The 27,208-nt window shown below is 38.2% G+C and overlaps 2 protein-coding genes across 7 annotated transcripts in view; both read right to left on the bottom strand.

Moving 5' to 3' along the window:
- Positions 1 to 144: 144 nt before the first annotated feature.
- Positions 145 to 2,298, bottom strand: LOC140353764 (ras-related protein Rab-11B-like). The gene is made up of 5 exons (XM_072438491.1): positions 2,150 to 2,298; positions 1,373 to 1,568; positions 1,111 to 1,304; positions 963 to 1,043; positions 145 to 889 (listed from the first exon to the last, which is right to left on the bottom strand). The coding sequence occupies exons 1-5, from the start codon at positions 2,187 to 2,189 to the stop codon at positions 744 to 746; spliced, it is 657 nt and encodes a 218-aa protein (XP_072294592.1). The 5' UTR covers positions 2,190 to 2,298; the 3' UTR covers positions 145 to 743.
- A 557-nt stretch (positions 2,299 to 2,855) lies between these two features.
- pip5k1ca (phosphatidylinositol-4-phosphate 5-kinase, type I, gamma a) overlaps positions 2,856 to 27,208 on the bottom strand; it is a 41,888-nt gene continuing 17,535 nt past the window's right edge. The window contains exons 7-19 of one of the 6 annotated variants that reach the window (XM_072438486.1): positions 23,812 to 24,111; positions 22,083 to 22,285; positions 20,376 to 20,459; positions 20,220 to 20,268; positions 18,586 to 18,670; positions 16,817 to 16,987; positions 16,165 to 16,306; positions 15,581 to 15,613; positions 15,255 to 15,374; positions 11,996 to 12,224; positions 7,986 to 8,054; positions 5,987 to 6,076; positions 2,856 to 5,029 (exon numbers count right to left, since the gene is read on the bottom strand). In XM_072438486.1, coding sequence (XP_072294587.1) covers positions 5,027 to 5,029; positions 5,987 to 6,076; positions 7,986 to 8,054; positions 11,996 to 12,224; positions 15,255 to 15,374; positions 15,581 to 15,613; positions 16,165 to 16,306; positions 16,817 to 16,987; positions 18,586 to 18,670; positions 20,220 to 20,268; positions 20,376 to 20,459; positions 22,083 to 22,285; positions 23,812 to 24,111 — 1,578 coding nt within the window. In that variant the 3' untranslated portion in view covers positions 2,856 to 5,026. Of the gene's footprint in view, positions 5,030 to 5,739; positions 6,077 to 7,985; positions 8,055 to 10,950; positions 11,209 to 11,995; positions 12,225 to 15,254; positions 15,375 to 15,580; positions 15,614 to 16,164; positions 16,307 to 16,816; positions 16,988 to 18,585; positions 18,671 to 20,219; positions 20,269 to 20,375; positions 20,460 to 22,082; positions 22,286 to 23,811; positions 24,112 to 27,208 lie in introns of those variants that run through there. The other 5 variants (XM_072438487.1, XM_072438484.1, XM_072438489.1 and 2 more) reach the window with 5 other exon arrangements.

The raw sequence follows: 27,208 nt of genomic DNA, 5'->3' as shown, positions 1-27,208 counted from the left end.
ATTACATCTTTCACATGGCCCAGTTAGAACCATACTTTGGTTGGAACCACGCTTTCCGTAAGAGCCGACAGGAAAACACACAAATGAACCAATGATTTGTTTCGCTGAAATAAAAGGACGCAAGTGCAATAGACTGACTGGCTTCAGAGCTATATTGATACACATTTATTCTAAGTGACTAGCATTTCATTTATTGCTTTTGACAGTTATAATTTACCGTCTTATCAGACCTGAAAAACACACTGATGAGACTTGCTTTGGTGAACTAGAATTAAAACACATTTTATACCTGCCCATTTGGGGTCGGACACTACCAGCCCAGACCCCGGGTCATGCCACAACAGGCGCAGTGCAGAAGAAACAGGCGGAAAATCAGACGTAAATCAGACGTAATTCAAATACTCCAAACACAAGTCTTTCAACTTGATGCAAAAGGCAGATTAGGTCTGTTACTGCTGATGAAAGATCATTCAGATCACAAAAAGCTTAGTAATCCCTCTCCACTCTTCAAATGAGAGCAGGTCAATAGAATCATCACACAAAAACACACACTACAGCCTCAGGTTTTAGGCCTGTGTGGCTCCAAATGTAAGATATTCACACACATTCAAAATCAGAGGAAGACAGACTGATCAAAGAAGAACCCAGCATGAGGAATGTGATGTTTCTGGAGTTTGATTGTGACAGCAGCTGGATGCTCGAGAGAAAGCAGAGGTAATAAAGGTGTGAGAAACAGAGAGCTGTCAAGCGCTTTGGCAGCAGGGCAGTTTGTTGCCTCGCTGCCCGTCTGTCGTGGGAGGAACACTTATATCCACAACGTTATTTCCAGGAGAGTCATCGTTTCCAGACCGGTCAGAAATCTGCTTCTGGGACACTATACGGTAAATCTCTGTGAAATAATAACAGCTGATTAGGGCTTTGGCGTCCTGAACAGGTTCATTGCAATTCCCTTGTGACAATACCTGTGAGTATGTTCTTGAAAGCTTCTTCAACATTTGTCGAGTCCAAGGCTGATGTTTCAATAAATGAGAGTGTATTCCTTTCTGAAAGATAGAAAAGCATGATTATATTATAATAAGATTAGGAATCCTAATGGCATGTTAAATTTACCTGAGAAGGCTCTGGCCTCGTCTGTAGGCACAGCTCTGAGGTGGCGGAGATCACTTTTGTTTCCTACTAACATTATGACAATGTTGTTGTCGGCGTGATCCCTGAGCTCCTTCAGCCAGCGCTCCACATTTTCATACGTCAGGTGCTTGGCAATGTCGTACACTAGAAGAGCGCCCACTGCCCCTCGGTAATACCTGCAGGAGAAATGGGACCGGTCAACATCAACACTACATTTACTGAGCTTAGAGAAGGTCCCACTCACGCTGAAGTGATGGCTCTATAGCGCTCCTGTCCCGCTGTGTCCCAGATCTGAGCCTTTATCGTCTTGCCGTCCACTTGGATACTCCTGGTGGCAAACTCCACTCCGATGGTGCTCTTGCTCTCCAGGTTAAACTCATTTCTTGTGAATCGAGACAGGAGGTTACTCTTCCCCACTCCAGAGTCTCCAATCAACACCACTACAATCAGAGAAAGCAAATATAGATTGATATTTCATGACATTTCAACAGTGCCGTGTTACAGCTCATTAAATCATTGCTCAGCAATTGTATCTTAGTTTAAATGGAAAAACTATAACTCACCAGAAACGACTAAAAATATAGAGGTTTGACACTGACATAGAAGAGTATAAAATGTGTCAAAACACGTCTTTGGCAATAGAAAGCAAACATCCAAACGCATAGCTCATTCCAGATTATTGGTAGTTCTACAGAGGAGCGGCTCCTGCGCTTGAGTGGTTACTGTCTCATCTGTATTGCGTAAAACTGCCCAAGAAAGTACTTTAAGCTCAACATTAGAGAAGATAATTACTCTCGATCACAAACTTGAAAGGTTTGTAACAGTTTTGTAGAGTTAAAACACCGGTCATCTGACATTATTAAGTTACAGCTGATGTGTTGTTTTGGCTGCTGTAGAGAAGCTAACATTAGCATAACGAATGTTTAGCTAATTGGGGAGGGACACTTCCTCACTTTGTCTGCCAACAACTTTGTGGACACAAAACGACAATAGACCGACGAGTCACTGATGCAGAAAATACCTTTGAATAAGTAGTCGTATTCGTCATCTCGGGTACCCATTTTAAACAGTCCCTTGTGAACCCTGTTTCAAAAATAATAAGAAGACACTGCTCTCAAGCGCTGATCAGGAAGCGAATGAGCACGTGAGCCTGACAGCGATCGTTATGGCCAATCAGAGATAGTCCTTTTTTGCTTGACAACCAAACTGACCAATCATGGAGGACAAAAGTGAGATAAGGCGGGTTTCTGGCGCTCCTAAATGTGACGCCTGAATGTGATACATTGTCATAGATAAGCAGCAATTATACTATTGACTATACTTACAGAGAAATACTGCAAGGATATGTGTATAATGTGCAATTAAAAATGATTTAATCTAGAAAAAACCCTCAACAATTCCGTTTAACTGATACGATTAGCCTCTTAGTCATAGTCAGCTCTATTTAATTTAAGCTGAAGGGATCAAAAATAGACACTTGAGGCAGGCACGTCACTATGAGGTGTTTTCTTTTGTAATGTCGTAACTTTATGTGGTCATTAACACAGCTGTGAAGATACAGAAAAATACAGTTCAATCTAAAAAGCAGCTGCCTTTGTTTTGATATGTATTACCTTCAGTTTTAATAATAGTATGCTGCCTTTTTTCTTTGATTGATGGAACCTCATTTCACATAACACCAGTGAACATTTGAGTATTTTTCTAAATGAATAAATAAACATAGAACATTTTATAGAACATCTTTTATTTTGTTTTCATTCTGATTGAGTCCAGACACACGCGCACACACATAGCCATCTATTTATTTGCACTTGTAAATAGATGAATGTACAACAGATATACATAAATACACATTTCTGATATGCATATTCACTGGAAATCATGCTATGTTTCTGCAAAAGACTCACTCTATTGGATGAGGGCACACAGCAAAAACACGTATACAACAAACACAGCAGAACAGTTGGAAGAATCCCTTTAGACTTTCATGTTTTACAGCATACGATAGATCCCACAAATCTGTCCCTTATTTTTGGGGGATTTTTTTCCTTTTTTTTTAAACATAGAAACAGCTTAAGACTTAAATATACAGCAGCTGCTCCTCATTGAACACACAAGAATATGATACAGAAAACATATTAGATTGCAATTGTTTTGCCCAGCAGCAAAAATAAAAACAAATAAAAATAATATTCTCCGATTCAAATGGAAAATATATCTGTATATCTTTATATATGTATTTATACTTTTATGTACACATTCTCAGGAGCACGACTATAGACTACGGTACTAAATTAAATACACAGCACAAGTGAGAAAATAACAGGCCCATGTTTTTTTCTATAAGGCAATGAACTGAAAAGATTGTACACAATATTGCTGCTCTTGTCTCAGTCTGGTGAACAGTGAGATGTTTACAACTGCACATCAAATGAATCAAACTATTTTACATCCCGTGTGATACTGATGTGTCCTGATTTTGAAACAAATACACAAAATGTACACAAATAGTCAACGTTTGTTACACTTAAATTAAATACTTGTGTCAGTAGTAAAGATATTAGTTAACTTTGAACTTGTACTTAAAAACGTATTTGTTTAGAAAACTAACGACAACAGTGTTTCGCTTCTTGGTTAAAATACAGGAACGTAGCAGTAAAAGAAAACAATGGAGATGTGGAATTATTTCAATAATAATCTTAGTTTTAGCCGGCAGTATGGCTGGAATGTTTTACCCAAGGACACATTGACAGTAAGTATTTCATAAACCAAGAATAAGCCTTACAACCATCTTGTTTATGGACAATAAAATGTATGGGTATGTTTTACTTTTCATTAGTAATAACTGAAATCATTCCATATTTCCACAACTGACTAAATCATACTTTTTGGCCTCTATCACTAAATCCTTATAAGTCCTTTTATTCAACATTCAACCCATTCCTAAACTATGGCGTACTTCATTCAATAGAGAGATAACGTCTATACAAGTGAGTGCAACACTACAACTTCTGAATTATCTAGTGATTGTGGAGTGATGAGATTTAAAAACAAAACACTTTTTTTTTTTACGAGAATGAAAAAAAACACAAAGGCCATATTATTTTTTTGTGAGTCCAGTGATGTTGACAAGTGCAGATGTACAGAAAGGTAACAGCGAACAGTTTGTCTCCCACTCCCACTACAGAAAATGCATTTAAAAATAAAGGAATAGTGACACTGAATTAAGTAAAAAAGAATACGTGTAAAGATGCTTACATTTCTTTGGGTAAAAATACAAAAAAAATTCAAAGTTTGGTTAAATGTGAAAAATGATAAATAATAATACAAAAAAACCTTAAATATAAATAATAATAATAATAATAATAATACCAGTTAAACATCCACATGGTTTGTGTTGAAGCTCCTTAGATTCACCTTGATACTTGGCACATTAAAATCAGCGACCTCTCGTGTGGACACTGCTTTTTGCTGGTAAGAGATAGCACACAGTTTACTAAAGTCAATGCCACTTATTTATATATTTAGTCAGGTGGAGGGTTCTGACTGGCCGAGCTGAAGTTTAGTAGTGAATTGTTTTGTGGAGTTAGTTGTTTTCTCGTTTGACTGGGCCGTTTACATGAAAAAAACACAGAAAAGTATTTTGATGTTGGACACATACGACTAAAGCTTTATGGTACACCCACTACACATATTCACTCAGCAATTAAGTTTTTGTCATGTTGTCCTCACTGTCAGGATCTTCCTCTCAGGATTAGAGTCACCTTTGACCTCCGGAGGGTTCAGTTTTTCCAAGTTCCTAAATCCATTTGCAGACCGAGATCCCGGGGCTACTGCTGAAGACTGGATCGCAGACTGGTTTCTCTCATCGTTGAGACGTTTGTCTTTCTCTCAGCGTTTACTACAAGAAAAAGGAAGTCAGATTAGAGTAATGAATCCACACAATAACTAAAGTGAACAATCTTTCTGGAGCAATGGTCCTCAAACGGCGGTGCAGGCATCAAAACCAAGGTTTCTATTTGTTTGGATTGGTCCTGGTTGAGTGCAGATTCATTGGACTAGCCAGAGTTTAAAAAGTACTTAAAAGGTGCACTGTGTAACTTTTCTGTGCTATTACTTTGTCTGGAATGTTTCACAGTATTACACTTATTTAGCTCGATGAGGACAAGCAGGAGGTGCCACCAGGCCCAGTTACGGGTCAGATCTGTGCAGAGGCCCCACTTTTACCCAGCAGAGGGGTTATCAATTTATGTTAAGAAACACTGGTCCAGAAACGTACAAAGAATATAAACAAACTTAAACAGAAGTTTGCTTGGTTATTCAGATGTATATAAATATGCAACACCACTCCTAACCACTGGAGAGGGAATCAGTTAATCTAAAATCCGAACAGGTAAGGCGGGCAGTAGAGATGGCATGTTTGTTGTTTTAACATTTTGTTTTATTCCACAGTTAGTTTAATGTCTGTCTGTTTGTTGACTTTATAATAATTGGTACCTGTAATTGATATAGAAATAGGCTATGTTCAGGCATATTTAGCTAATTAAATGTCAAGAGGTCCATCGTTCTTTGGGTGCTCTGCCGTTCTCTTGTTTGCATTTAGTGAAGATAAAGCAGGTTGCATCAGATGCACTTCAAAATTAAAGTATTTTCAACATGTAACTAAATTGGCACCTCTAAAACAAGATCTATGTGGAAAATACTGCTCATGTCGTTGTTAGACAGACTTTGATGATGGTCATGGACTAAACGGTGCTGATGAAAATGTCTTGATGCAGATGAGGAGTTCAGACTGTAGCCTGTTCTTCTTAAACCTAGTTACCTCAACCTCAAAGAAACTACTTTTATCATCACTTACTGTCTCTTTTTCCCAATCCCCATCTGGCACGACCTCAGACTCTGAGCCAAAGTGAAGCGGAGAATACACCCAGGTCTTGTCCTCTGGAGGCTTTTACACACCACAGCAGAGGGCGCCAGAGAGACAGAGGGAAAGGGCCACACAGACAAGCAGAAGGGGCAGGCAGGGAGATAGACAAGAAGAGAGGACAAGACAGGAAATGAAAGTTAGGGATGCATTAGGAGATGCTGAGAGACATTGGAAAAGTGTGAAACATCAAGTCAAAATGTTTTAAAAAGGATGTGGTAATCCTTTTAGCAGTTAGCAAAGTACATAAAGATGCATTACTGAGAAAGGGAATGCAGTAACATGTCTGGATGTGGTTTTTGACATCTTTAAATTGCCCCATTTGTGAAAGATGAGGTGCTGCAGCCAAAACAGGGAGTATGAGGGGCGGGGAGAGGGTAAGGAAGAAGAAGGGAGGAGATGGATGCTAGGCGGGTCACAAGCAGCTTCCTCAAAGACACTGTATGCCTTTTACAACCAGCAGACTTTATGAATGCTTTGCTTATGCCTTTCTGAACCGTAGGTACCAGCCAGAATAACACATCAGGACAATCTGTGAATCACTGCAAATCAAAATAAAGCAGCCTCGACGAGTAACATGTTTGTTCTTATGATAAAACATGGTAAAACTCTTCATAGCTTTAGTAATTGCTTTGTGAAGAAATGCCAAGTTCATTCTTTTAATACTAGACAAGCAATGACAAGTTCAATTTCCTTTTCAACATCGTGGAGCAAAACAACTGCACAAAAAGTAATCTTAAAAAAATATTGCTCAGTAAATATCAATCATGATTACTAGATAAAAATGTAAATCATAATAGAATATGTTCATAAAGTGACTGATTTGATAAGCAATAAGCAATGTAAAAGTTCTGTTCTGTTAAAAAATCAAATAAATTTGACTGAAAAGACATTTCCTTACAGTAAAATTATTTTCTGTTCATCAACGTGATTTTCATCTATTAACCATCCAACAAGATCTACTATCTACTCTCAATTTGAGCTGTTAAAAGAATAATTATAGAAATAAATACATTTATTTACAGTTTGTGTGTCACACTCCATCACACTTATAGTTTACGTCATTTTATTTAATGTAAACGTCTGTATTATAATGTGAAAAATAAATAAGAACAAATGCAACAGAGTATAGGGTTTAAATATAAACTTCAGCATTGATCGGATCATACAAATTGTGCATTACAATTTACTTTTGATGCTTTGAAACTACTTTATTTCATGCTGCCAAATATCTCCAAGAATATTTAACTCAATTCAACTCTAGACTTCACTTCTGTCAGCGGATATAATGTCATGTGACGTCTGTGGAGGGAGCAGGCTGCCTTCACACTGATGCTCGAGCATCAGTAAACAACTAAATCAAATAAAGAACCAACTCCTTGTCTTGTATTTCCACCTACAGTGATGCCATCTTTTCACCACAGGGAGTTTATAAGCATTTCTACACTACAAACCACAGGAATACACCTTCAAACCAAACAAACAGCAACATGTGACACACTGCGGGAACAGAAGCTTGTTTTGTGTGACAATAATTTAAAAGGAAACATGTCTATTTTTCGTCAAGAGATTTGTTAATGTTTAGCAATGGTTTGTAGATGTCCACCAGACAACTAAAGGGTATGGATGAATGTGGAAAGTTTACTTTTGCAAAACAGGAACAAGTTTACTAAAGCCAGGGAAGCAAAATCAATGAAACAATTAGACGCTAAACCCTGATCAGAATGTGTCCGTCCATTTTACCTGATCAGTCATGCTGTTGTTTATCATCCCGTCCCTATTACAACACTTACATTTGAACACTTCCCTCTACAACGTAATCTGCTCGTATTTCCCCAAACAAGAAGACTATGACACACTAGTACTATTGCACCTAAATGAGGAGGGGTTCGGCTGGGTTTTACGCCTGGGGGCACGGTCTGGACACACTTACGGGCCAAGTCGCCTGGCACTTCATCTTTTGGGGAAAAGGAGACACCACCCATGTCCTACCATCGGGAAACTGACAGAAGAGGTGTGTGGCAGATGGACAAAGAAAAAAAGAGAAATGTGAAGAAGGGTGGAAGAGACGACAGAGGTGAAATGACACAATCAAAAAAGCACCCTCAAGTGAAAATCGAAAATATAGTTGTGAACGTGTGACGTGCAGTGGCGAATGTATCGGGGAGCCAGTGATGACAGATGAATTCACAAGTCTGACACACTGTATTTTTATCCTACCACACCAGAATGCGTCAGTAATAAGAAATAAAGAACTAATAGGAATGGAAATGGATGAAGGAATATAAACAGGCGTAAAGTGAGGGTGAGGCAGAGGAACGGTGGAAAGTGTGATGGATGAGAAAGTGATAAGAGTTAAATTATTTAATCACTTAGAGCGACCCATCTTCAACTCCAGCTCCAGTAACGACACCAGAGTCATCACACGGCAGGTCAGGTGTTTGAATCTAAATATATTATACTTTAGCCAAAGCCAAGCAACAATTCATTATGATTCTTAGATAAAGTAAAAGTTGTTTTTATAATTTGTTAGAAAAAACATTAACATTAATTATGAATGTGGAAGGCTATTGAATGTGTAATCTAAGTGACGTTTTGTGATTACTGTGTGAAAAAGAAATATTGCGGTATCAACTTTTGATCTTGTTCAAAATGAGAATCTATCATACTTTTTGACTTCAGCAGAGTGTGTCTGTATCACTTTGCCTTTTGCATTGCCTGGAGTATCTGCAGTGAACTCATTTTCATGGCCTTTGCCTCCCGCGGTGCTGGAGCCTCCTGCTGCTGCTGTGTCTCATCTGTTTCTGAAGCATGAACGAGCCACGAGGCAGAACAACTGAGATCTGAGCCGCGAAAAACACTGTGGTCAAAGAGAAATGCACTGTTCTGACTGAGTACATGTGGACTTCAGCAGTTCAACCAAGGTGGACTAAAATGAATTCTCAGCTTGGTGGGGAAGTAATAGAAAAGTAATAGAAGTATAATACTAGCAATAGCTGTAATGAGTTTGAAACATATTGTGTATATAATGTGGTATGCATCTAATTACAATTGTATCTGGAGTCTGGTCTGCACCTATGGACAGTTTAGTTAGGGTTCAGTAAAGTGTACATGAAACATAATATAGTCTCAAAAACGTACTGACTTACTGATCCATTCATTCTCAATAGGAAATAATCCATGTTTAATTAACATAAAGCAGACAACAAGTTACAGCATGTTAAGACCTTTAAGTACAATGTAAATACTTCACCCGGGGAAAATCTGTGTTTATAAAAGGTGGTGATTTGTCTCTAAGCTAAATTAAATCATGTTAAAACAACATCACAAACAGAACTAGGCTGTTTCCAAAAACAATTGACTGCAATCAATGTACTTTTAACAAGTTTGTCTGTTTAATATAAGTTAATAGGTTAATGTATGTGTTAGCCTTTAGCTTTGAGTATAGTAGAAAAAGCTTCAGTTGTAGTCATCTGGACTCAGTTTGAAAAAAATAAACGTTTCGACTCTCATCCAAGAGTCATTGTCAATAACAGAATTTAGGTCGAGAACTCCGATATTAATACTGTTCTGTGGTAAGACCCGCCCATTGGGAGGAGCCTTCCTGAAGTAGAAAGAGTTGTTTGTTTCAACAGAAACTCCCCCTTGTATCTACCGAGCTAGCCTATTCAGAATCTTAATGGGCTATTAGAAACCTCTTTGTCTTTGTGAGACTCTGGCTCAACCACCCTGAGTACCTGATTAGCATCTGAATGTCCTTTACCTTTCCAGGGGTTCAGAATCCCATTATAAATAACAGGAAGATGAAACCTAAGCCCTCCATTTCTGTTTAAAGAAGGTCTTTCTTTTTTAACAAAAATAGCTTCCTTGACTCCTCTTTCAAACCATCTTTTCTCCTGCTTAAAACCTTCACCTCACCGTCTTCAAACGAGTGATTAGAGGCTTCAAGATGGAGATGCACGGCGCTCTGTGGTCCTGAACTTGTATTTCTTCTGTGCTGATAAAGCCTCTTGTGTAGAGGCTGTTTCGTCTCACCTATGTAACGTTCTTTACAACTTTCTTCACTGCATTGGATCGAATAAACTACATTGCTCTGTTTTTGAGTCGGCAACTTGTCCTTAGGGTGAACCAGTTTTTGTCTTAAAGTGTTTCCTGGTTTAAAATAAACAGGGACTTCGTGTTGTCTAAAAATTCTCTGCAGTTTTTCCGACAGGCCAGACACATAAGGGATAGAAACACCCTTCCTTCTCTGTTCAGTTTCCCTTTTGTCCTGCTTCTTGGTTCTCTTCACTCTGTTGAGAGCCCAAGCGGGGTAACCACAGGCTGAGAGGGCATTTCGGACATGTTTTTCCTCTTTCTTCTTGCCCTCTGAGCTGGTGGGCACACCTTGAGCTCTGTGTTGTAAGGTTCTGATCACTCCCAGCTTGTGCTGTAGTGGGTGGTACTTTAGCTTTGAGACAAACACACTTACTTTTATAAAGTGTTGACATGGTACGTAAGGTCTTTACATGCTGCCAGTGATTATCCATCTCTGTAACTTGCTCTCCACTTAAAATTCTATTTATTTTAGCAACACTCAGCTAATTTCCATAGAGAAGGAATGAATGAAATGGTGTGACGTGAAGAGCTACACTTTTGAGGCCACCTGAACTGACAGTATCATGAAAGTAAACTTAAAAAACTTACAAAGATAAAACAAATGACCTCAATGACCATGAGCTTTAAACTTGAAGGTCTAAATGCTGACAGGAGACACCTCCTGGACGCTCTGTTAAGTGAGAACATTTCGATCTGTCACTGTGATCACTGCCACAGAACCTGACACTCACCAAAGCGACTGCTGATTTCAGATTAGATATTTAAAGAGTTCACCTTAAATGTTCAGCATTCACTAAACACAGCATCTGAAAGCCTTTTATTCAAGAGATGTAGACCAGCAACAACAACACAAAAAGCTTTCTAAAGATCAAAAAGAGCAAAGAAACAGAACCTAAATCACACCAACTGAATCACTCAGAACTGAACATGCTTTTATGAGTCACTGCAACACCACAACCCTATTTATCGCACTGCAAACTGTAAGTGATAAGTTCACAACATGTTTCTCATACCAGCTGGATTCAAATAGGGTTTCTGAGGTCCTCCTGTTAACGCCTCTGTAATAGTTAGGAAACACCACAGCTCAGTCCAAAGTAAAAAAAAAAAAGAGATAATAAAGATCTAGTTAGCTCCCAATTTAGACCCAAAATAGATATGATGTATGTTACAGTTTGCCTGACAAAATGAGCTTTAGCGAATAACACATGTGTGTATGGGTTTACTTTAGTTTGGGCTCAATGAATTAAATGAGTTTTGACACTATTTATTTGGTCAAAACCTGTGCTGTGTCTGGTATGATATAAAGCACTGCACATAGGGAGCCATATTTGACTTTGGTAAAATAAAATCAAGTCATTTGTTTTACAATAATTCTGATGTACGGCAATATGTTTGTCATTCATCTCAAATTAACAGAACAAAACTGATATTTAGTTGTGTATTCAGTTATGTATACATTTAAAAAAAAAAAAGCTCCACATATTTTTAAATAGTTACAATTAAACTTGTGCAACACAGCAATATAATATTATTATATTGCTGTGTTGACAGCAATATAATAATATTATATTGCCGTGTATTTACGTTAATGTGATAATGAAATTACTTATTAAAAATGCACTGTGTAAATGTTCTGCTCGTTTCCATGGAGCCGTTATTGCGTTGCATAAAATGCTCCACAATATAGCATCAAACTTATGTATTTCCATGGAGACAAGCCAAGCCAGACCAAGTTACAGTCAGATCTGTGGAGAGGCGACTTAGCTCGCAGTAACAATGCATGTTTTAGCTGTATTTTAACATGACATCCTATGAATGCAGTGTTGAGTGCTTTGTTGGCCTTACAAGGTAAATATCTGTGATTGGCACGTCGTCCTCATCGTCCACGGAGGCCTGGCTGGTGCACCCTGAGCCGGACACTTGGCTGGCCGGGTCCGCTTCCTCCACCACCACCACCTTTGGGCTGGAGGGGACCACGTCGGCACACACAGGGGCTGAGGAGGGGACTTCAGGGTCAATGGAGCTGCACGGGACTGCAGCCTCTGCTCCGGCACCGTCGACTTCTGGGACATCACTGTGAAAAAGGGGAATGGCTTTCTTTATCAAATAATTCAATAATACATGTTTTTAATTTATACATTTATTTATTTTCAATTTCAGTTGAACATTTCTATGTTTTTTCTAATTTATTTTGAATATGTCAAACAGCATCAAGAATCTCAATAGCCCATACTATACAACAACAATAGCTTGTGTCCCTGGTCAGAGATTTAAAAAAAAAATCATAATTACTGTAAATCTTACAATGACTACAGTAGAAAACACATTTAGAAACATCCATCCATAAAGATGCAAGCACAGCAGTTAGGGGCCATTAATTGGGCCACTTGGCATCACGTTTGTGCTTTCACTGGACGAGACTGGGCTGCTTAACTCCACAGCTGTGAGTGCGTGGTTTAGCTGCACACGATGTGCCAGTCTGCTGCATCACAATCCTGCATTGTTTTAGCCAGATCAGCAACTATTAGACAGGACTAACATATATTAACCTTGCTTTAGCAGGTTCAGTCCTAACAAGGGGCTTCACAAAAATGTAAATTTGGCTGCTAAAAATAATAAAAATGCTGTTACCTTTTGTTCATTAAGTGCCCACTTAATTTGTCCTCACTTTTTTATACTCATTATGTACTGTGCTGAATTAATTTAAATGTTTTTGTACAACCTCTTTATTTAAAGCCATATTTTTATTCTATACCAAAAACTACCTATTTATCAAACTTAGCTTAGTTTTAGCACTTTAATTCTAAGAGCTTTAAAATAAATAAAAGAGTAAGTATTAATGTCTATTTTGTTATCTATACATATCACAGTTTTCATTAACAAAACAAAAAACTAAATGTCATTAATTCATACTTTTATTTAATCATCTTTCTAATCTCTCGCCACCTCAAAAGCCTAAATAAGTCATTTCAGTCACAATAAGTGGCCTTCGCTTTCCCTGCTGCTCTCCTCGTTCTCCTCCTTCTTTCTGCCATCTCCACAGCCTCAGGCCATTGTGTCTAGTCATGGCCGTCTTTGCCTCAGACTCGATTACACACATGGTTTCCCTTGGCAACCACACCCTGATGCCCCATTTGTGCCCCTCTGCTGACCCATCCCTCTGCTGACCCATCCCTCTTTGTCGGTGTCTCAGGATGGGCTTGGCTCTATCCATTATTTATTTGACATCTTTATTCACCAAAATATAGCCCCAACCTCAAACACAGATTATACAACAGATTATTAATCTTGAGGCAGATTATGTTACATTTGAACAACAAACTGAAAATGAGGCCTTTTAGTGCTCAATGAGAACTTGATATAAAATCCTTTAATATAAGATTCGTCATCATCATCATCATCAAAATGTAGGCATGTAAATAAAACAGTATTGAGAAAATAAATATGAAATGTACTGAGGGCATTTCTGCTCAGAAGAAACTCACACTTTTGGCTCTTCTAAGTTCTCAATGCTAAAACCCTGGGATCTCTAAAGATCTGAGACATTTATGCTTCTTGATTTAGGGAAGAAAGTCGTGGCAAAATAGTCAAACCTTTTTATTTTTTATTGTGGAATGGTCACAGATAATTGCTTTAATAAAAAGAGAGTTCAGACATTTTCCCCCCAGTCAGGTCATTTCAGATTTATGAGTGCAGCCCGAGGTGTTTTGCCCCACTGTCCTAATTCTGCAGACCCAATCCCCCACATTAGGTCCCCTTTACTCACCCCATATTGATGCACAGAGCACAGATTTACATGCGTGTGCACTCTCTCACAACCTAAATACTGTGGTCCAGATACGTCCCACAGCGACACAGGTCGAGCTCCTGTTTGATCATGTCTGAAAGTGTGTGCTAATCCAACAGCTGCCTTTGCCCAGGTGAGACAGGTTATTTATAGAGTCAAATCTGTACTGTACTGACCGACACAAATACATCAATCAGGTCACAGAGTATTTCATGTGGTCCCTTCTGCACGGTCACGTTTTTAGGAATCAAATGAGTTCTTTCACTTTATTTAGCGCCAAGTTTGTAAAATGCTATCACAAATAAAACATTGCCTGTCTTTTCTTACATAGACCTTCTGTAAAGTAACTGCGTAAGTGTTTACTGTACCCACATTGATCTGATTTAGGCATCTTAATTACGGCACACGCAGAGTAATTTGCCACTCCAATTGTGTCGTTCACTTAAATGGTAAACAACAACAACAACAACAACAACAACAACAACAACAACAACAGTGTTGTGCAAACATACTTTCAGTCTTTCAAAGTGACTGTTAAGAGGCTGAATAACAGTAAATATAGACTAAATGAACCCAACTTAAAACTTCCTCATATCTTTATATATATATTATATCTTTTGAACGGGAAAAGTCCTCACAAAATCCTTCAAATCAGGAAGGAATATTTTGCCTGAAATCCATGAATATTCCACACACATTTCTATCTTTAACTCATCAGCATTTTGGGATACACAGACCAAACAACTCAACTCCCATAACCTGCAGCAAATGTGTTTTAACTGTCTGAGTCTTTTAACCTTATCCCTTTTGAATATGAAATTAAATGTATCACATGTGTCTGGTTCAGGTTGATCACAGAAGACCAAGAACACAACGCTCTGACTCAGTCATCAAAACATACGATCAGCTTTGCGAAGATAGGTTTAACAATATGAATAAATAGAAATTATAATATATTTCAATTAGACATATTAGAGGAGTTTTGAATCCATTTGGAATGATCAAAAGTGTCTGAAAACCACAAAAGTGCAACACTATCTCTTATATTTCTTATTATTAAAGCTTTTAAGGTTTACAACCTTGATATACTCATTATTCTAATATTGCACAAAATGTGCACTAATTCTATTATTTTGTCACCAAACTTTACTTTGAGGATACAACAGTGATTATCTGTCTAATTATCACACATAAAAACTGCTCCTATTCATTCCACCTGACAGTGTTTCATATTATTCCAGATCTATGTAACAAGAATCACAAATGGACTCCACTAAATGAAATGTAGCTCATTAAATACTTGCTGTCATGGGTTACCTGAGTTTAGGAGGAGTCTCAGGGACAGAGAAGGTGGGTTCACTATCGGGCCGTTTCAACTCCACCTCCACTGTGATGGTCTGCTGGTCCTCCTCTCGCACCCGGAGCTCCTCCTGTGTCCTGAAACCATGAAAACACATAAAAACAACATGAGCAGAGCTACAAGTGGAGCCAGAAAAATAGCCTAGTCATACACAGACATTTTCTCACCGCCCACCACACCCAAAACAGTGAAAACATGGAGCTATGAGTAAAAAACACCATATGAATCCAGTTTTACAAGGTGAATAGAGTAAAAAAAAACAGTGGTAAGGGCCAAAACTCACCTTACGTCGTGGCTGAGGGACTGGGTGTGCCGCCTGGACACAGAAACAGTGTTACTGCCAGTGCACAACCAGATTATTGTCACTCTAATAATATAATCTTCCTAGGCCTGCACCAAGTTTCTTTTTGCTGGTTTGTTTGTGTCTGATGGACATTTTACTATGGTCAGTGTGTTTTGTGTGTCGAATAATCAGTGATGACTCTATCGATAAATCAATTAGGCAAATGATAGACTGATAGATTTTAACAGATAAAGGTAAAATATGCTGACTGCAGGCTTTCTAATAAGCAATTCTAATAATGCTGATGTCATGGTTATAAAACATCTTTTGAAATCTTTTAGAGTCTTTATATTCCAAAAAACGATGAACAATTATTAAAATAGTCAACAATAATAAGAGTAAATTGGTTACAATTATAGAGCAATTAGTGGGCCAAGATTTTTTTTTACTTATTTTGGGCAAGATTTGTGTCTGTTTTCAAAACTTAACTAAAACATTAGTTAACATGTTTTTTCTGGTTTGGTTACAAACAGGTGCGCTTCTCTTTGACTACTTAAAAATGTTCTTTCCATGATAGTTTGTACCTGTATCGCGGGTGCTCAGATGTGTCGGAGGGCGATCTCTCGGGGATGGACAGTGAAGTGGTGGACGACAGAGTGGTGGCGATGGAGGCGGTGGTGGCTTCTTCAAATGAAGGAGGAGTGCAAGGAAGAAGATCAGGTCGCCCTGCAGTCAACAAAACATTTACCATGTAATCAAGAGAAAATAACAGCAATAGCCATATATTTTACAGTGTAATCAAGAGAAAATAACAGTAATCGCCATAGTATTAGTACTAGTAGTTTTAGTACTAGCAGTAGAAGCAAAAGTCAACAATAGATTGCACTAATGGACGTAGTTAAATCATTTCTTGGTTTATATGAGGGGTCCCCAACATTTTTCCTAATAAGGACCATTACTTTGCTTAGAGCGGCCGAGCTCGACAGGAAATAAGTTATAAAGCTGTTTTCAAAGCACCAAGAGAAAGGGTGCATTGTTGTTGCACTGGAACATTGGACATTTTACATCAATCAAATTACATAATATAATATCTTAGGAACGACACTTTTCTCTAGTTCTCAATTGAAATGAATAGAATTGCCCCTTAAACAGAGATGCGAAAACAACAGAAGAGTTAGAAGAGGGGTAAAATAAGGTGTTTTTTCATGAGTATCCGTTTCCTTTCCCAGCATGTACCTTCATCCTCGAGCGTGGGGAAACTGCGGGCTCCTCTCAGGTCGTAGATGTTCTCGTCTCGCTCTGAAGTCAGCTGACTGGCCGACCACGCTGCCCCGGGACCTATTAGACACTTATTACTAGGCACCGTCAGCGACACTCGGCCTTTCTTGGAGGGAGACGACTTCAGCGCTGTGGGCACAAAATGTATTACTCAGCTTTGTCGACAAGAGGGACCCAAGAGGAAAAACTAAAACAGACTTTCTAAGAATTATTTTAACCATATCTACACCTAAAATAACAAACCTGTAGTAAACAAGGACAGAAAAAAAAGTTGAATAAAGCAGTATTAACTTTTGTATGCGTGTTAATTATAAGGATGTCACAAAAAACAAATAAAATAAAATGTTTGGGTTACAATTAAGAAAAACATCACGATTTTACAATTATTCATGATTATTGACACCATGGCCAAACAATAACAAAAAATCTTAAAAGCTTGTTGTTTTGTTTTTTTCTTGTATTGTTGTTTTGTTGCTGTTCCTGTTTATTGTCTTTGTTGTACAGTATATGTAAAATAAAAAATGTAAATTAAAAAAAAAGATAAAAAAGAAAGTAGAGATTTACAATCTTTGCAAAATAAATATGTCAAACGTCTAATGGACATCTACACCACTTTGAAGGTTGTTAGAATTGTGTTCTCATACACATTGTTATTTATGTGCACTTTATGTTAATGTATTATTTTGTTGTTATATTTGACCACTTCCGGTTGTGACCACTTCCTCTACCTGATGTTTTGGCGCGATATAAATTTGCTCGCTGTTGTGACAATCGCCATGTTCAGCTCTGCACATGTTGGAAAATAAACTGGGAAAAAAATAAATAAAAAATAAATAAAAAAATCTTAAAAGCTGTAATACCCGATTATCCTCATCTCACTAGTTCCTTGCACTCACAAACCCTTGGTACGTCCTTAATATTAACATATATTCATTTTCGGGTGTGTGCATGAGCTTTTTTCAGACAGTGAAAATAGATCGGACCTCCAAAGTAAGTAAGATTGCTGCTTTTGTCTCTTACTTAAAATACGTGACTATTCGATGCAAGCAGTGCACAGCGGTCTCATTTTGTCACAAAGTGCTGTCTTTACAGTTTACGCACCCGAATAGTCAAGAATAAAGTACCACAGCTGTAAATCCTCTTTGCAATCCTGACCTGCTTTATAAAATCAAACTTTAGAAATGATATGCACTTTATATTTAGTTTTACTTTTTGAGAATAGCTTGAATTAAAATGCATTATTTTTGCTTCTGAGTGTCTCATCCCAAGTTAAATAAGTTACTGTATCACTTTAAAATGATTTATTATTGTTGGTTATGTTTTATTGATTTGGTCATCTATTTTTGTCAGAAAAACATCAACTGTATGATTAACTTTGAGGATCAATAAACTTTCCTGCTTCGTAAAAAAAAGTCTGTCTTTGTTGACAGCGAATTGGGGCTTATTCAAAAAGAAAATGTCAGGATCAAACTTCTCCCACATGATCCATGACATGAAACAGCACCTAATAAGGCAGCCAGCTCTGGTATCTAATCCATCTGTCACGGTTTGCCAGTAAAAAAGACAAAAGCCTGGTATTTGACGCCTGTGTGAGTGTGTGTGTAAGTGCGTGTATGAGTGTGCATGTGTGAGTGTGTGTGTGTGAGTGTGTGTGTAAGTGTGTGTGTATGTGTGTATCTGGTTCTACCCATTGTGACTATGTAAGGAAGTGTTGGGACCAAACTCACAGGAGCTCTTCTTAAAGACGTTGCTGCTCATGAACTTATAAAACCTGTCGGCGTAGAAACCTGGCCGGTGCACGGACACAGTGTCCTGCAGGAGAGAAACATTAAGCAGAGAGAAATAGTGCATGAGTAAAATGATCAAAGCAAAGTGGATAAAATGTCAGTGGAGCCGTTTTAGAATTCACAAACAAAATGACAGAGCTCTTTGGAAACAGACAACACACTGAATATATCAGAGAAAACCCAAGTGGATCCACAGCATTTAGCAATTTGATTACATGAAAACACACAAACTAATGTTGCATATGTAGCTTATGAAACCACATAATTGTCAGTGTATGGACAGAATTATTCAATCCCAAAATGATAGCTGTTTTTCACATAGACCTTATATTATATTGGTGTTGTTATTCTACCGTAGTTTCAAAATAGCTATATTAATCATACTTGGTTGAAATCACTAAAACAGCTTGAATTGAAAGGCTATTTCTTCACTTAAACCAACAGGCAAAACAGAAAACACAGGAGCCCAGAGTCAGCAGGGGCCGGAGACACGGCTTTCCATTATTTATGCTGTGACTGCGAGCCGTGGTAACACTGACACAAGACTGACAGATGACACTTGGTATTTGCCTCCGCAAATTGCTATGGTTAGCTTCATCGTCAATGGAAATCCTAATTACTCACATCTTTAAATGCATTTGCACCATATGTCACATGCAGGGGAACAGGACAATGACGCATGTACAGCTGTTAGAGGGACTGTTCCTACACAAGTGTTCAGCGGGTACAGAGTGGGAGAGAGATGAGTAATAAAGCAAGGAGGATTTCATCAGAGGAAATCAATCCCAAGACACTGGCATACGCCGACGACCAATACAATTTCATTTGAGTGAATTGGATTTTCAGATAATAACAATCCAAGCACTATATTACCTCTCAGAACTTGCTTTGATGTTTCTAGTGCAATTTTAGCTTGGCTCACAGAAGGAGCACTTCCTGGGTAATACTGATATTTTCAATAACACAGTGGTATTAGCAATGGCGCAAATTATGACAAGATCAGTGAAATTAGACTGCAGATGATGAAAGTGTTGCCCCTATATTTTAGGCAGGGGACAAATTGAGTAAATGTGTCACAGTTATCATGGCCAAAATAATTGTGATAAGTTTAAAGGCATTAAAATTTCTTATTTTTGAAGTTCTTTGTTTGTGAAAACAACAATGATCTATAGGAGAACATCAAAGATAAGTTACTTTTTCTGCACAATCTCGTGGTAAAGTAGCGATTACCTGGATGATTATCACAATGTATAAACTTTACCACTAACAATTAATATACACCATATACATCAAAATGACATTGAAGAAAACAGATCTGGTGCCATGACCACTGGCTCTGACAGATACAAAACAGGTCATTATTATTGTGGCCGCTGTGTGTGGGAAGGATTTAAACCACCGGGATACATTATACTTCAAAAGTGATTGTGTTAGAGGCAGAACAAATTAGGTAATGATTGGAATGTGTTTACCGCTAATGTCTGATCATTGTTTTAGTCCCAGTAATAAAAGAAAATGTCTCCTTCACTGTAGGACCATTTTGTTAAATGTTATGGGTGAAGGAGTGAACTTACTCCATCATGAACCAAAGCCTTCCACGTGTGCTCTAGTTTCTTGATGAGTCTGTAGACAGAAGGCGCAGCACAAGTTGCAAAAATCAGTCAAAAGAAATCAATGTGATGTGGTAAACAACACTCTGCATCTGTCATTGTCATCACCGTGGTCATTACCTATAGGACTGAAGGATGTCGATAAGCCCAATGTACAAAAGAAGACGCTCCCCTTTGCCATTCACAGCTGGGATACCACCCATCCTGCAACCAAAAGCATATTATAGCACTACATGAAGCACTTTGTGGCATTTCCTTACTTCAATCAATTCACAAAAAACAACAACATACGACGGCCATTTTACAACACATTTTTCAGAATCCGAATCGGAGAAAGGTTTATTGTCTATTGTCATTTAATAAAAACTAGATTCACAAACTAGGAACTTTCTTTGGTGAAAAGGTATCAATTTATCAATAGTTTATATCTATTGAGAGAGATGGAACTTCTGGCAAATAAAAAATAATGTTGGCCTTGTTTCAATAAGGTGGGGGAGTCAGCAAATATCATCTATTTAAATGAATCCAGATTCAAATATTTACTTAATTTTGTATAACAACGTTTTGACTGTCACTGGCTGCAGTCCTAGTCCTAGAAAGTGAAACTGTCCAAACATTGGCTAAAGATGCACAGTCTATAAGAGGTTTAAAGTCAACATTAAGCCTTATCCTCCGTGACCCTGATGTCAAACGTGAGATATTTCTCCAATCCAGCGATTTGTGATGTGGTTTAGACCATTTTAAACCAGACTGGATCTCAGTGGATTATAAGGTCAACAGTGCACTCACAGGTCAGAGCTCCCTAAGCTTAGCATCTGATCTCACTGGCATCAAAACAACTTGACCTCTAGTCGTTTTGATGCCAGTAAGATCAGATGCAAAATGATTAACTATTGCTGCTGCCTTCAAAAAATGCAAGCGAATATGGATTTGATTTACGGGATTACGGCTCAGAAGCTGCTATATAATAGAGTGAGAAATGTTCTGGGAAGGCAAAGATATAACGAGATCATGTGTGCAACATACATTGGTGTGGTATCGAGTTTCAGTATTAAGTGGTGGTTACGAGATTAGGGATGATTTTGTAGGTGGTGAACGGAAAATGTATAAACGAGTATAAAAGTATTTGCAGCGGAAGAGAAAATCAAGTTTATTTAGTGTATATTGTATGTGAACTACACAGAGAAGCTTTAATTACCACTTAAGGCAATGTGAATCTACTGGGACAACAAGAATAATGACAAGCAATAAAATTCATATACCGGTAACTAATTTGCCATATCACCCACCCTAGGATTAAAATCTATATGACAGGTAAGACTAAACATTTACCTTAAACACAATTATATTTCTGATTTTGCTATTTGTCCCCAGTTTGACCAAGTTCCTAATTGTATTTCCTGGTTGGACATGGGCATCAAATATGACAACCGTTACCTAGAAACCACACTGAAAATAAGAATAAAAGAATACAAATCCATATAAATTACACAAAAGTTAGGATTTGACAAACAATAATACGGTATAACACCTTTATTTTGTTGAATGATTGTTTAAACGGTCAGAAAAGTATGTCTCCATGTTTTCAATGGCACGTTGCATATTGATGACATCACAGAGGGATTCTGTTTTAGAACTCAGCACTACGTCCTGTAATTTTAAACTCTTATTTTTCAAAATTTCTTCACAGCCTGTACCTAAACAGAACTAAAAATATGATAAATATTAACCTCAGGGGCTATTACCAAAATAAGTCATAACACGAAAAATAGGAGACATATTGATTTTAAGTACTAGTTGGGACACAGGAAATGCGTATGTACTCACGTGTCGTCAGTGTCGATAGTCCCCCCACACGCAGCGCCCCCCTGGATGGACTCCATGGCGGTGGAATACAGGGCCTTCTGCTGGGCCACAGGCCGCTTCTCGTCTCCCTGGGAACCCTCCATCTGCCTCTCCCTCTCCGCCTGGTCCATGTTGTGCACCCCCAGCAGCAAACTGTAGTCCATGATCTTAAAGCTCTCCAGCACCTGAGCACAGACACGTCACGTTGAGTAAATATGACAGACATGGCTGGCATAGTGTAAAAAGTTACAGTATGATGATAAAAACAGACAATCCGTAAGAAAAGCTGCTTCTCATATATGGCTGATATGCAGACTTTAAATGTTACATTATGAGATGCACAATTAACAACATTTTTATCAGATATAGTTCAGTTTTAAAGGCTATTGTTTAATCGGTTTTATGTAGTTAAAATCTGGCACAGTTTAACGCCGATTCAAATGGGCTTAAAACAGTTCTCTTTGGTTGTGCATTTGACTGAAAAGATTGTATCTGCACTCTTCTCTTTTAAAGTAAATGTTATATGCATGTCTGGTTTCATTTGTTTGCATTGTGATTTCAATGCTTATTCATGTTCTGCAAATTGTGCTCTACAAATAAACTCACAATAACATGGATCAAAAACAGTTGCCTTTGTGATATTGAAACTTAAACAGTCCAACAATGAAGAATCAATAACTAATCTGTTAACTAATCTAGTCAAATAGATACAACTTAACCTATGTCTTTTCTTTAGCCATTTGTCATAATTACTGCGCCTCACACAGTCCAGTATTTGGAAAATGTAAAACGAAGGTGGTGATTTATGACAAGAAAGGCCCTGCAGTCCAGACCAGACACCCTGTAAAACTCTAAGCCCCAAATTTATAGTAAAGGTTTTGCTGCATGCCATACACTCTCATAAAACAATGTGTTTTTCTGTCCTTCCTCCTCCTTTGCCTAGTTAAACCGGCGTACTCCCATATTGATGAAAAAAACAACATTGTATTCTATCATGGGCCCTTTACAGATTTCTCCATCAGTATTGAAGTAGCTGCTTTTTTCCTTAACATATTCAGCCTCACTCATCCTTCTAATCCAACCCATTCCTCTCTGCTGCCATGATTGTATTCCTCTTCCACGGCAGCCATTTCCTTCTGGAGAATCTTGATCTGTGCACGGATTGACCTGCCACCATCTTGGAGGAAAAAATATCCCACATTTAACTGCAGGAGCTGGAGGCTCGATTTAGGGAGGAGCTTTTAGAGCAAAGAGGTTTCAATGTATTCATTACGTTTGCAGATACTCTCTCGATATGGACCCTCTCTTCAGTGTTTTTTAAACCTTTATTTAACCAGGACTCCTTGGCAAATGACATTCTGAATCTCAGTGGGGCTCATGGTTAAAAAAAGGTGAAAAAAGCACAGAATGGATGAATCAGAGTGTAATCGATTGTTGTGCATATTCTTGGAGGAAGGGAACACTGGAGTAGAGGAACCCCATGCAGTCTAAGTGTTAATGCAAGCTCCACACAGAACATCCTCCTCCAGTGGAACCCTCTAGCTGTTATGCCACTGTGCTGACCATGTGTAAATGTGGGTGAATAAGGGTCATTTGAATCACAAACCTTTTCCAAACATACACATTGTCTGTCTGTTGCCAATATAGAACTGTGTACGCAATGGTAAATCAATAGGTTTTTAAAATGGAGTTTCATTCATCTTAATCTTACCAAGCAGTCCCGCTGTAGCGTCTTCACCAGTGCGCTGTGAGTGTCTTGGTCCAATATGAGTCCGTCCTGGATGTCTTGCATAAAGTCCAGGTCTTTGAACGTGGGTCTGGCCTTCTCGCGCTCCTTCTTGGACGCTCGTCTCTTGTATGTGGAGCCCTTCAGGTCGTATTTGAGGTGCATGCGGACCACGCGGGGCAGGACGTTGTTCATGACCACCACTCGAATGTTCTTCCCGCCCGATTGGACGCAATAGAGGCCAAAAAACTTGGGCAGCAAAGTGCGAGGGTTTTGATTCAAGTTCTGTAAAACACAAAACATTATTATTTACCTAAATGAATACTAATGAACCGTTTTGTTGCTTAATAGGATTCAAGCATTGATTAAGACATTAACGTTGACAAGGTCTTTGGCCTGCTTTTGATTTTGGTAGAACTCATTACCTTGTGGGACAAAATCTATAGTTACATTCATTTTTCAACCCTGTGTTAATTTGTATGCCACACATAAAAATGATTCTGTGTATCCCTTATGCATATATTCATGGCTAGGGTTAGGCTTTCAGCTTCCTGTTTTATGCAACATTGTGATGACATTTTCCCTTAATGCATGAATTAATGTATTAATACCATTATGATAGAGTGTTAGCAGATATAATAGTTTTAAATTGTTAATTGCTACAGCATTGGCTCATTAATCTGAAACCCCTGAGTATGCTTTGAATACAAATGAGGTCTTTTGCTCAGGCCGGGACTTGAACCAGGGATCTACTAGAAGATCCCTGGTTCAAGTCCCGGCCTGAGCATTTTTGTTTTCTGATATGACTTATTCTTGGTGGATGTTTGCTCTTTCTGTTACCTTCAAACTGAAAGATAAGATAAGATATTCCTTTATCCCCATGTGGGACAATAAAGGAATATCTTATCTTATCTTTCAGTTTGAAGGTAACAGAAAGAGCAAACATCCACCAAGAATAAGTCATATCAGAAAACAAAAATGCTCAGGCCGGGACTTGAACCAGGGATCTTCTAGTAGGGCTGGGTGATATGACAAAAAATGTATTCAAATCAAGACAGATTTCTCATCAGTGACATTTAACACAGAAACACAGTCAAATTTCTTCCTCCTAAGTCTGCACTCCACTCCAAATTATGCTGTTAATTCAAGATAATTGGCTGTAAAGACCCAAGCATATTATTGACGAGTAGAAATAATTGAATCTCATTTTTGATGACAATTTGATTAACTGCACAATCCTGAAGTAAGCTTGATTGGCATTCAGCTGTTCTAATGCCATATCTGTGTCACTGTAAAAGCTTGTTTATAAAAAGCGTGAATGTAAAACAATAATTTAGGTCGAATACACAATTTATCCTTATTCTAAACCACACTGCTCATATAAAAATATATATATATCACATGAATTGTTGAGAAGGAAGGTGGGATTCTGTGGTACAATGTAATGGTTTTTAGACTTCGGACGCACACATCATCTTCATCTATGTGTCTATATTCATTTAACTTAAATTGCCTGACTTTCAAATTTGTGGATTTGATGTTATCTTATCATTTCATATTCTACGTTTATGCAATCTGATTTAGCATATACAATTCCTGCAAAGTTATTATGGATGAATAGAAAAATGGTTTGACATCCAATTTTCATCCACTCTGTAATCAGTTCTTGCCAGACATGTGAGCCACATGTGGAGTGCATACAAAATGTAAATGCTAAAGGCTATCAAAGAAATCTTCTGACAACTAAAACGTATAACTTGTAAGTGTCTGAAACGTTCACTGTGTACAGTAATATTGCTGCAATAAATACTGAGTAAGTTTTATATGATTTTGAGCTTTTAGTGCTGACATTGATACGGTTTAAGTCCATGTAGAGCCATGAAAAGGCGTTCGATAGATCCAATACAGCCACAATTTCTGCTGAGGGATGTTTGTTGGGGGGAAAAAATCACGCAAATCACTTTGAAAAATACCTGCTTTAAAAAAATATTTCAACTGAATTGGTCTGAACGCTAACGCATCTCAACAAAGCCATTAGGGAAACAAGAAAAACATGTCCATAACACGTTTGAAGGGTGGCATGAAAATGTATCAACAAAAATAACTGAAAAAGAACAGTCATGAAGGATGTGGAGTGTGGATAAAAGGATCAGGCCCTGAGAGGCTCTGGGCAAATGACCGTGAGAGCCAGAGCCAGAGAGAGAGAGAGAGAAAAGAGAGAGAAAAGGAGAACAGACAGAGAAAGAGAGACAGAGATAACAAAGAGAGGAGAGTTTGAGAGACGGAGAAAGGGCATCTGCTGCCCTCAGCCACACACACGCCTTCTGTCAATGTGAAGAGGCCAGCGCAGTGACAAGCCAACAGCACAGACACGCGAGAGGCCCCAGAAACATGAGCGGAGAGAAAGACCGCTGAAGGAGGATTAGCACATGATGAGGTCGAACAAACGATAAAGAAAATGACAGTGGTGGTGTGTGGTCGAGTGTCAGAACAGAGTGATGAGACGGAGCAGATAGAGTGTTACGTCACAGAGCTGCCCTGAGCCAGGCTCTTCTGCTCAGTCAGCTGGAGCAGACATGTGGGCCGCACCAACCACTGCCACACGCCGCCTCTGTGCACAAACTAGTCTTTTGAACTAAATGTTTATACACTAAATGTTGTATTAATTCATTTATTGTATGTTCTATTAGGCCTGTGTGTACTGTATCGTTCAATGACTGAAATTTGACGATTTTTGAGGGCTTCAATATTGATCAACAGGAAATGTTTTTGTAGTTTATAAAAATTTGAGCTGGACAAGATCAAATAATTAACATCTACGAGTTATACAATCTAACTACTTGTTTCATTTAGCTGTTTACATATTGCATCTATTATCCTGCATTTGAGTTGTTGTGTCAGCAGCAGAAAGTAGTTTCAATATCATTGTTTATCGCGATATTTACAGTAACAATACATCAGAGTTCTAAATGTATTATTGTGACAAGGCTACATTATATTAATATATCTACAACTATGAAGGGATGTGACATAATAATAAAGTAGTAGACCAACTGTAGACCAACTCTTAACAGCATTTAGGCACTTTGCACATAAACAAATAAATAAACCTAGTCTTTGAGTTAATAAAATCGCATTATTACTATTAGAATTAGCTAAATGCATTACTTGTATCACTTATAGTATGGTCAGCCCATTTCCTTTAACAAGTACAAGCATAACAGGTAGCGGTACATAATTTGCAATTGCCTAATGTATTCCATTTACTTGTCTAGTGAAACTGGAAAAGGACAAAGTAGGAATTGAAATGTCTAACTTGTTCTTAGCTTTCACAAACCCTCGGCACATCGCTAGTATTCACATGCATGATTTCTTTTGCACA

Source organism: Eucyclogobius newberryi, unplaced genomic scaffold, assembly GCF_026437365.1.
Source record: "Eucyclogobius newberryi isolate DKJ021-1_F unplaced genomic scaffold, fEucNew1.0.hap1 SCAF_9, whole genome shotgun sequence".
Taxonomy (NCBI): Eukaryota; Metazoa; Chordata; class Actinopteri; order Gobiiformes; family Gobiidae; genus Eucyclogobius; species Eucyclogobius newberryi.
Note: the sequence above shows the minus strand (reverse complement) of the source record. Positions and strands in the feature narration are given on the sequence as shown.